This window comes from Sinohyriopsis cumingii, chromosome 6, assembly GCF_028554795.1.
Source record: "Sinohyriopsis cumingii isolate HCF-2022 chromosome 6, ASM2855479v2, whole genome shotgun sequence".
NCBI lineage: Eukaryota > Metazoa > Mollusca > Bivalvia > Unionida > Unionidae > Sinohyriopsis > Sinohyriopsis cumingii.
The window spans coordinates 13755283-13767571 of NC_142966.1; the positions used below are offsets into that span (position 1 = coordinate 13755283).

At 34.0% G+C, this 12289-nt stretch overlaps 1 protein-coding gene across 2 annotated transcripts in view; it reads right to left on the reverse strand.

Annotated features, from left to right (window-relative positions):
* LOC149796386 (chromosome-associated kinesin KIF4A-like) overlaps nucleotides 1–12289 on the reverse strand; it is a 130833-nt gene that overhangs the window by 61184 nt on the left and 57360 nt on the right. For both annotated transcript variants that reach the window (XM_089961065.1, XM_089961064.1), the window contains exons 15-18: nucleotides 7226–7329; nucleotides 5863–6007; nucleotides 4213–4323; nucleotides 661–744 (exon numbers count right to left, since the gene is read on the reverse strand). In XM_089961065.1, the coding sequence (XP_089817191.1) occupies nucleotides 661–744; nucleotides 4213–4323; nucleotides 5863–6007; nucleotides 7226–7329 (444 nt within the window). The remainder of the gene's footprint in view (nucleotides 1–660; nucleotides 745–4212; nucleotides 4324–5862; nucleotides 6008–7225; nucleotides 7330–12289) is intronic.

Here is a 12289-nt window from a genome sequence, read left to right on the forward strand (position 1 = left end):
CTTCTTATATGTAGATCGTGATTTAAATCAGATTGTCCTTCACACATACATTAAAATAACCCACTAACATTATGGAATTCGTAAGCATAGCTCTGTATGAGTTGTCCTTTACACAAAGGAAAACACACTTGCATTCCTCCATGTCTATTAAATTCTATCAGCAGAGACCATGAGTGTCTAGTCTCACACTGGACACAACAAAATGACAAGTTTATTAGCACAGACCTTGAGTGTCCAGTCTTACAATGGATGCGACAAAATGTCCACTTTATCAGCACAGACATTGAATGTCTAGTCTTGCATTGGACATGGCAAAATGTCAAATTTATTAGCACAGACCTCGAGTGACTAGTCGACTTACAAAGATCTTGTGTGCCTAACTGTACATTGGACATGTCAAAATGTCAAATATATGTTATTTCTTGTTACTCAAGTGTTACTTATAGAACATGAAACATATGAAAAGGGTTCTGCAAAATATGTCATACATGTATGACCTATGCAATGATGTATGCCCTCCATATCTGATTTGTAAAACAAAAAAATTGTAGATGTATTATTTCTTCTCTCTTAATGATGATGCCAACTCTGAAAGTGATCCAACTGTTTCACAATGCTGTTACAGGGGAGACAAAAATAAAATGCATTTGAATAACTGACCTCTTCAGATTTAAGTTTGAGGATATTCTGCGTTTTCTGATTTTCCCTCTGGAGTTTTGAAATTTCAACTTGACGTTTTCTGTCCTAAATAAAACAAAAAGAAAAGAAGAATTCTAGATATTCTAACAAAAACAAATGCATTAAAGTTATTCCTACTATTAATTTTTAAACAAATTACCAAGAACTTAAATGTATAATTTACATGGAAACTAAAATTTGCACTATTCAACAAGGTATCAGAATGGAAATACACAATTCCTTGTGTGCATATTAATACACAAGGATAAGAAGACCAGTGATGCATACACTATACACATTGGGACACATTTTTTAAAATTTAAGTGGTTTTTAATTAGAACTATTATCATTTCTTTGAAAAAATCCAAGAATCATTAAATCCAATTTACCAGTTTGTGTTATGGTAGTGGATGATACAAACCATAAACTTCCCGACACAAGAAAAATGTATCCATGACAAGCCACATCATAGTTGTTATAAACAGCCTGAATAATCCATATCATTGTTATGTTATAAACAGCCTGAACAAGCCACATCATAGTTATGTTATAAACAGCCTAATAAACCACATCGTAGTATGCTATAAACAGCCAAAATAAGCCAAATCACTGTTATGTTATAAACAGTCTGAATAAGAAACATTATAGTTATGTTATAAACAGCCAGAGTAAGCCACATCATAGTTGTTATAAACAGCCTGAATAAACCACATCATAGTATGTTATAAACAGCCTGAAAAAGCCAAACCATAGTTGTTATAAACAGCCTGAATAAGCCACATCACAGTTGTTATAAACAGCCAGAATAAGCCACATCATAGTTGTTATAAACAGCCTGAATAAGCCAAATCATAGTTATGTTATAAACAGCCTAAACAAGCCACATCATAGTTATGTTATAAACAGCCTGAATAATCCACATCATTGTTGTTATAAACAGCCTGAATAAGCCACATCATAGTTATGTTATAAACAGCCTGAATAAGCCGCCTCATAGTTATATTATAAACAGCCTGAATAAGCCATGTCATAGTTGTTATAAACAGCCTGAATAAACCACATAGTATGTTATAAACAGCCTGAATAAGCCACATCATAGTTATGTTATAAACAGCCTGAATAAGCCACATCATAGTTATATTATAAACAGCCTGAATAAGCCACATCATAGTTGTTATAAACAGCCTGAATAAGCTACAACATAGCATGTTATAAACAGCCTGAATAAGCCAAATCATATTTATATTTTAAACAGCCCGAATAAGCCACATCATTGTTTGTTATAAACAGCCTGAATAAGCCACATCACAGTTGTTATAAACAGCCTGAATAAGCTACAACATAACATGTTATAAACAGCCTGAATAAGCCAAATCAGTTATGTCATAAACAGCCTGAATAAGCCACATCATAGTTATGGTATAAAAAGCTTGAGATAGTCATATCATAGTGTGTTATAAACAGCTTGAATAAAGTATATCATAGTGTTATAAAAAGTTTAGATGAGGCACATCATGTGTTATAAATGGCTTGAATAAAGTATATCATAGTGTTATAAAAGTTTGAATAAGGCACATCATAGTTATATTATAAACAGCCTGAATAAGCCACATCATAGTTATGTTATAAACAGCCTAAACAAGCCACATCATAGTTATGTTATAAACAGCCTGAATAATCCACATCATTGTTGTTATAAACAGCCTGAATAAGCCACATCATAGTTATGTTATAAACAGCCTGAATAAGCCACCTCATAGTTATATTATAAACAGCCTGAATAAGCCATGTCATAGTTGTTATAAACAGCCTGAATAAACCACATAGTATGTTATAAACAGCCTGAATAAGCCACATCATAGTTATGTTATAAACAGCCTGAATAAGCCACATCATAGTTATATTATAAACAGCCTGAATAAGCCACATCATAGTTGTTATAAACAGCCTGAATAAGCTACAACATAGCATGTTATAAACAGCCTGAATAAGCCAAATCATATTTATATTTTAAACAGCCCGAATAAGCCACATCATTGTTTGTTATAAACAGCCTGAATAAGCCACATCACAGTTGTTATAAACAGCCTGAATAAGCTACAACATAACATGTTATAAACAGCCTGAATAAGCCAAATCAGTTATGTCATAAACAGCCTGAATAAGCCACATCATAGTTATGGTATAAAAAGCTTGAGATAGTCATATCATAGTGTGTTATAAACAGCTTGAATAAAGTATATCATAGTGTTATAAAAAGTTTAGATGAGGCACATCATGTGTTATAAATGGCTTGAATAAAGTATATCATAGTGTTATAAAAGTTTGAATAAGGCACATCATAGTGTTATAAACAGCTTGAATGAAGTATATCATAGTGTTATAAAAAGTTTAGATGAGGCACATCATGTGTTATAAATGGCTTGAATAAAGTATATCATAGTGTTATAAAAAGTTTAGATGAGGCACATCATGTGTTATAAATGGCTTGAATAAAGAATATCATAATGTTATAAAAGTTTGAATAAGGCACATCATAGTGTTATAAAAAGTTTGAATAAGGCACATAACAGTTTGTTATAATCAGCTTGAATAAAGCCCATCATAAGGTGTTATAAGCAGCTTGAATTAGGCATATCACAGTGTGTTATTCACAGCTTGAATTTGGCATATCAGTGTTAAAAACAGCTTCAATAAGGCACATGATCATGTTATAAACAGCTTGAATAAAGCTCATCATAGTATTATCAATGGCTTGAATAAATCACATCATAACGTGTTATAAACAACCTGCATAAAACATCATAGTAACAGCTTGATTAAAGCACATCATAGTGTGTTATAAAGAGCTTGAATAAGCCACATATTTTGTCTCATACTGCAGATTTAAATAAAATGTATCCATTTTGTTTGTTTTGCTTTTTGCAGCAAAAACAGAAGTCACATTAATTTAAATAATTATATTCTTATCCGTTTAAGCATTTTGCCATCAAAGCTTACCACTAATAACTATACTATCTGCATTAAACAAAATAGAAAAGAAAATGCTCCCAAGTTTGTGATCAGCAACTTGCAATATCCCCTCGACTTTCAGCTTCTGATTTATAACCATGAACATAATGTAGCTGATAAAAGTTATAACTTGTGTGGCATACAATTCACTGTATAGCAACCAATGACAAACAAAATACATTTTGGGGCAGAAAACTCCTTTTCCAGTCTAAAAGAATAAATATATTCTGAGCAAGTATTATACTGGAAATTGAAAGACTGAAATTAGAAATTCATTTTGTTGATTCCCATAAATTTATCCCATAAAAAACTTCACTTATCCCACCAAATTAACCAATTTTCAATTAGGAGATTAGCACTATTTTCAGGCTCTGTAATTGCCAATGATTTCAAATACATATTTTTACCATACAAAAGGAACTTTTGTGATAATGCATAGAAAACATTATTTTGGGTAAGTGGAGAATTTTGGTACTTTTCCAACCCCTAAAATTGATTTAAAATTTATGTTATGTTGCTGACCTTCTGCTGGAGCTGCATGACCTCCTTGTCTTTCTGTTGCTTTAGCTTGCGGAATGCATCAGACTCCTCCCTCATCTGTTTCATCAAACGCACACGATGCTGTTTCAGGTTCTAGAAACAACAAGACAGCACAATGTGTTAGTTTTACTCATGTAAGTTTCATGTTATTGCAATAAAGATAGATTGCTGATATTAGTGTGGCTTTATACCGTAAACTGACCAATATTAGTGTGGCTTTATACCGTAAACTGACCAATATTAGTGTGTGCATCAAAACTAAAATGCTATTGCAATAAAGATAGATTGCTGATATTAGTGTGGCTTTATACCGTAAACTGACCAATATTAGTGTGTGCATCATAACTAAAATGCTATTGCAGTAAAGATAGATTGCTGATATTAGTGTGGCTTTATACCATAAACTGACCAATATTAGTGTGTGCATCATAACTAAAATGCTATTGCAGTAAAGATAGATTGCTGATATTAGTGTGGCTTTATACCATAAACTGACCAATATTAGTGTGTGCATCAAAACTAAAATGCTATTGCAATAAAGATAGATTGCTGATATTAGTGTGGCTTTATACCATAAACTGACCAATATTAGTGTGTGCATCAAAACTAAAATGCTATTGCAATAAAGATAGATTGTTGATATTAGTGTGGCTTTATACCGTAAACTGACCAATATTAGTGTGTGCATCAAAACTAAAATGCTATTGCAATAAAGATTGATTGTTGATATTAGTGTGGCTTTATACCATATACTGACCAATATTAGTGTGTGCATCAAAACTAAAATGCTATTGCAATAAAGATTGCTGAAATTAGTGTGGCTTTATACCGTAAACTGACCAATATTAGTGTGTGCATCAAAACTAAAATGCTATTGCAGTAAAGATAGATTGCTGATATTAGTGTGGCTTTATACCGTAAACTGACCAATATTAGTGTGTGCATCAAAACTAAAATGCTATTGCAATAAAGATAGATTGCTGATATTAGTGTGGCTTTATACCATAAACTGACCAATATTAGTGTGTGCATCAAAACTAAAATGCTATTGCAATAAAGATAGATTGCTGATATTAGTGTGGCTTTATACCGTACACTGACCAATATAAGTGTGTGCATCAAAACTAAAATGCTATTGCAATAAAGATAGATCGCTGATATTAGTGTGGCTTTATACCGTAAACTGACCAATATTGGTGTGTGCATCAAAACTAAAATGCTATTGCAATAAAGATAGATTGCTGATATTAGTGTGGCTTTATACTGCAAATCGACTGATATTAATGTATCATAACTAAAATGCTCTCACTTATAAAGACCTTTAAACCCTAATTAGAGTCTCGCCTGAAAGAAACTATGATCTAACCTTCTGTTAAAACTGGCAAGACTGGAAATCCATGCATACATGGGAATAACCTTAAGACATTTAGTATATATTTTCCTCAACTGAATACAGCAATTGATGTAAAGATCTGTAATATTCAAAAACTTTAATACATTATCACAACATAAATGATGACCCAGCTGCTGTCAGAAAATGATAACTGCGATGGCTTTGGTATGACAAATTCAGAATTGGCACTTTTTAAAGTACATGTATATGGAATTTTAAACCATACTGTATACACAAACCTGAATCTCCTGATGAAGACTGGTGACTTGTTTGTCAGTCTGGTCTTTCATTTTTAACATTTTGGCCTGTTCAACCATCTTTTTACGGAGATCTGTAATTTGTAGCTCCAGCTCCTGCAGGCGCTTGCGTCTCTGCTCACTGACCCTACATGTCATGCAACAAGTTACATTTAATTTAGGTATAAACACTTTTACCAGGGATGGGAACCCTGTTTTTGTTTTGTTTTTTTTAATTTTTATTTCCAGTCTCCAATTTTCTGGAGAAAAAGTTTTCATCCCCAAATTTTCCCACATGGCATTTTCTACAGTCTTCAAAATTAGCTCCAGGGTTCATGGAATTGCAAATTATTGAATATAAAAATGGTTAAATACAAAATTCTGAAGTTAAATGGAAAATTCATGAAGAAACTTACAAAGATAATAATAAAATAGTATTTTAGTATAGTGGTTGAATTCTTATGCAACGTGTATTTTTTATACAAACTGCATCATATTCTTTTAAGGTTCTGATAGGATATATTTTACACCAAAATGGGGAATAATGGATAGTTAAGGCATTCAGAATGGGGGCTGAATTTTCAGGCCCCAAATAATGCACTGCATGTTATTAAACATTGTTGTGGTTCAAAGAATGAAAACAAACAATATGTCCTCTAAATGGAATTTAAAAATTAATCTGTCAGGAGAAAAGTGACATTAGTGTTTGCTTATCTACAGATGTGGGTTTGAGAAAAATTCTATTATGTAAAAATGTGAAATTTGGTTAATACATAAACCTTAACTTCCACACACGCATTTTCATTATTAAGTTTGTATATATATGTATTTTCATCAATATGTCTGTAAATAGGTGTATTTTATTACTAAGGCTGTATATTACAGAGGCCATTTATAAAACAGAATTTATACTATTAATGCAGGAATAAAAGTAGCATCTAGGAGTCTGCTCCATATAAAATAAAAATCACCTGTCTGTAAAGAATACAAAAACATCTTTTATAGACAGATTAACTGGACCAAAGCAAAATCTCAAGATTATTTCAAAAAATTTCAAAGTAATTTTGGACCTTGTGATGCATCAAGACTGTTGGCAATTCAGCACATTCAAAGATATTGGTACATCAGCACATTTGAGGGCTGGAATTTACTCAGGACAATTATTTTTTATTTGTGACATCACTATGGATTTATTTTGGATTTAATTCAAGATACTGTAATGTCCTCTTAAATTTTCTTTTCATGACTCGAAGAATTAAATTATTTGTAAAGTTTTACAAAACTTGTTGGTTTTGCTTCTTTCTGTTATCAAGTTTAAAACCAAGTTGTAACGTGTAGATTTATGTAATAAATCTGGTAATCATACTTAGTGGCATTTGAATTCTGTTTGGCATCCTCCAGGGCTTGCTGCAGTCCATCCTTCTCCTTCTGTAAACTCCCTACCTCCATCTCCAACTCCTTGATTGACTCCTGATATGAAATGTAAAGCTCAAATTAGATGGGAAATTAATCACTGGTTTGATGTGTTTATCTTTATGACATCAGGTGTACTCTGGAATCTCTTGGGTGATTGGAATTAAAGCTTGGGAAAATCATTTCCTGGGTGATTGGAAGAAAAGCATGGGAAACCCATTTTCAGAAGAAGAAATTCCATGGAATTATATTTTTCATATCCATATAACATCACTGACATCAGCAATGGTTATTTTTTTCATACAGATAACATGTTATACGATATATATTTCTTCATGTTGCCCGGTCATGGCAACATTGACTTTAATGCGACATCATAACATTAGGCAGTCCAATTAGATTACACTTTGCAATTCAAACTTTCACTATTTACATTTTATTGCTGATATTTTCATTTCTATTTTCATGAGGATGCAAAGTCTGTTTTTCACCATTTCCTTTATGCACATTCCCTAGTCCTCCTTGTGGAACCATAAATGGGCTTACAATATGTATTTAACATTAAACAAACATATACTCTTCTAGTTTTATGCATAGATATCATCATAAAGCACTTATGTTCACAATAAAAATCAAAACCCAACTTTGTGCATTTTGTACAAGTGTTATTGTTCTTCAAATTGTTAAAATTTGATCAAGTAATCAAAATGGAGATAAGTTAGTACCATGGGAGTCATACTGACCCACATGGCAAGAAGAAAAACAACAGTTTTATTGTAGTTTCATTTTGGTCAAAAAGTTTTCCTATTTTCTTAACAAAACATACATCCATGTCACATGACTAATATGGCTGGTACAGTTGCTGAAATTTTTGGAACTGACAGAATTTTAGAGATTGAATTTCAATGGCATATACCATTTGCAAGTAATTTATCTGTTCTTGAGTAGCATCTGTTACATCTTGAAATATAAAAATGCACTGGCCTTTCTCCTATCCCCAATAAGACAACACATATACAACAGTGTTCCCTTTTACGCACATTTGTGCATTAGGGACACATGCTGGAGAAAATTGATGCACACGTTTTGTTGCCATGCGTTTTCTTTTACTCAAAGGATTTGCATAATGCGATCAGGATTTATTTAATATTCAATGCTTTGGATGAGGGATGGCGTCGTGTATTCTTTGAGCATAGGCATAGTCTGGTTCCCTGTTTCGTATGCTCCCCGCCTTGCACTCCACTATTCATATAGCGAAGTGCAACACAGGGAACTTACGAAATAGGGAACCAGACTAGCATAGGCAATGTTATGACAGAGTAGCTTCCCCGAATCTCTTGAGCACTCCGACAATTTCCATCAAGCTCAGCAAGATGTCGTCCAGATATTTAACTAACTTTAATGAAAAATGGAGAAAGTAATTCCCTTGACTGGAATATGGCACATCCACTGGGATTACCAGTGTGACTTTTGATCGCGTGATTGCAAAGTGAATAATCCTTTCGTGACAGGGTTTAAGAATTTTTAAAAATCTGCCCTTGCTTGCCACAAAATATATGGAGAACACATTATCACCCAAGACATTCTTTCACAACAAAGAAAACAATAAACTTGCAGAGACAAATGCATTATTTGGATTACAAAGTGAGGGGGTCATTGCAGATTTCATTCGTCTTTAACTTTGCTGCATAAAAGAAAGATCTAAAAGTTCAAGTGTAACTTATCAAAAATAAGATGAATCATTGGCCTCTTTGATGTCTGGATAAATGTGTTCTAGGACGAAGTACAATGAAACTGATGATAGTACACATTTTATGACAGGCAGTAAATTAACTGCCATTTTGTTGACAAGATTTATTTGGCTCTTAGTATTTGCTTATATGTAATGTGTTGGTCTATAATATTGCAACAAAAAGATTATAAGGAGACTGTTAAAATTAAGACATTAAACTAAAAGAAAAATAATACAATTATTCTTTGAATGGGCAATGCATTTGTTTGTTAAGTGTGTATGTTGGTCTATTTGTATTTAAAGAGAGAGAGAGAGAGAGAGTTGTTGTTGTTGGGTTTAACGCCATTTTTCAGCACACAATATCTGCAAATGGAATACACTCCAGCCCAGTTGATCTATGTTGTGGTGTTCCACAGGGATGTGTTCTTGGACCTGTTCTCTTCATTCTGTACACTCAGTCGCTCTCAAGTGTCATAGATCATCATCCAGTGTCTCACCAATTGTATGCTGATGAGACCCAAAATATACAAATTTAGCCACCCAACTGAAGTTGATGCTACCATCCAAAGTGTAAAGAGGTGCATTTCTGATGTGAAATCATGAATGACTTGTAACAAGCTGCAGATGAATGATGATAAACTGAGGCCATTCTGATCACAACACAAAGACTTTCTCATTCACATCCTTTACCTAAAACAATAAATATCAGCAACGCCAACATTAAATTCACACAATCAATACGAAACCTAGGTGTTACTCTGGACAGTAATCTCACATTGCACCAATATGTCATGAACATATGCAAGGCTGCATATCTTGAGCTGAGATGCATCAGCTCCATTTGCAAATATCTTTCAGTTGATGCCACTAAAACACTTGTGTGTTCATTAGTACTTTCAAGACTGGACTATTGTAACTCAATTCTGTCTGGTTCATCTCAATATCTACTCCAGAAACTTCAGAAAGTTCAAAACACAGCTGCTCGGATCATACTTAGAGTACCACGATCAGAGCACACCTCCCCGCTGCTCTGTACCCTACACTGGCTATCCATTCGATCCAGAATCAAACACAAAATGTGTTCTCTGTGCTACATTTCACTGTCGGACTCTAGTCCAACATACCTAACTGACCTCACCAATGTGTACACACCAGCAAGATACTTACGCTCCTCTTCTGACAATCGTATACTCATTATTCCCCACTATGAAAACAAAGTCATATGGACAGTGTTCTTTTGCATACCAGGGCCCAGCAACTTGGAATGAATTGCTCACTGAACTTAGACACAAAGACAGTGATCACATTCAAGAGGGCTCTCAAAACTCACTTATTTCGACAGCAAGAACAAACTTAAAGACCTAATAATGTTTCCTACCTGAAATATTCTCAGCATGTTTTTTATTTTTTTAATGTTTTTCTAATTTCATGTTGTTTGTTTTTGTAATAATATTATTTTGTTTCTTATCTTATAGGTGTTGTCTAAAGTTGTAAAGCGCTTAGAGCTTCTAAAGATTAGGCGCTATACAAAGTCCTCATTATTATTATTATTATACATGGCGGCCAGTATTAATGGTGGAGGAAGAAGCCGAGAAAACCGCGGAAAGAACCACAGACCCACGAGAAGCTACTGGCAAGCTTTCTCACATACCCATCTTAGCCGAATGCGAGACTCGAACCCATACAGACAGAGGTGAGATGGCAGTGATCCGTAATGGAGTCGGCCACCAGAGAGAGAGAGAGAGACAGAGAGACAGAGAGAGAGAGAAAATGTTGTGCAAGTTGCAATGTCCTATTTCAAGCTGAAAAAGTACAGGTCAGATGAAAATTTGTCAGTACATTTTTACACCCATATTTTTTATTACACCCCCAGTTTTGACACCAAGGGGATTTTCCCCTCAATTTTACACCCCTGGGAGATAAACTGATACAATAAATAGTAAACATTAATATCTGACATTATATATTAAATGTTGATAAACTGTCTGGAATCCTACATTATGGAATGAACATTGGGGTCTTTGCATTTTGCAGTTGAAATGGAAAATGCACAATTCTAGATCAAACTAAATTGCAAAATATTTGGAAATAACAAAATCACATACCATTGTTTTGATGCACATGAAGTCTTAGCAGAAAAAAGTGTTATGTGATGTATAATATTTCTTCATGCTGAGGCATACTCATTCATAAATATATAAGGCATACTGTTTCATTTGTGTGTGTGTGTGTGTGTTTGTGTGTGTGTGTGGTTTGGATTTTTAACATAGCTTTACCAACTTTTAGTCATATCACTATAATGTCTGCAGTGTGGCAGTTAATGACATCTAGCACTGAGGCATCATGCCATAGACATATATCATCATGCCCACCGAGTCACATTATCCTGACACCAGGCAAACCAGTCCTAACACTAACCTCTTAATGCTGAGCGCTAAGTGAGGTAGCTGCTAATACCATTTTTTTAAATAGTTGAACCCGATTATGTCGCCGGCCTAGGGGTTTGCCAAAAAGCGTCGAGATAACCAATGATCGAGATAAACGAAAACCAATATGGCGGCAATATATTAACATGTGCTTGAAATTTCTTTATGTACATGATGTGCGTTAATAAATGAGAATGTACATGCACGTGTTTTTGGAGGTTTTTTTACACAACAGCGTTGCCGCGATTTGTTTGATGAAGCGATCGGCATGCTATAAAAATGTACATACATGTTTGCTAACAACAAAAGGCATATGTGTACCAACTAACAGCAGAGATTTATCAGTATACAATACAAACCACCGTCGATTCTCGATACAAACCTTTATTATATTCTCCAACATTGCAAATACAAAGATCGCTCACAAAATCACAAAAAACGTGCGGGGTGTAGTTCGTTTTTACAAAAAGCTAACCAGTGTCAAAATTAAATTCGCGAGTCATTTCACTCTGACACAGCTCTAAAAAGTATCGTACACGCGGTTACTATCAAAAGACCGTGTTCTTGCAAAATAGGATCTCCATTCCCACGAAAGAAACTTACACGAGTCAACACCTGGCAATATTGGACCGTATATATTACTGTAGCATAAGTTAACACCCAATATAGGGATTCTTTCACTCCTGTATTTTGAGAAATAAATAATTATTTTTAATTATGCAAAACTTGTTTATTTGTTGTTTGCTATTTCTTCTTGTGGAGTTTAAGTCTCTGTAACCGTAACTTTTATCTGTTCTATTCGCGTCTTCAGAAGTCGGCCAGTTGTAGGTATAGTACAGTAGCATGATTGACTGTCACA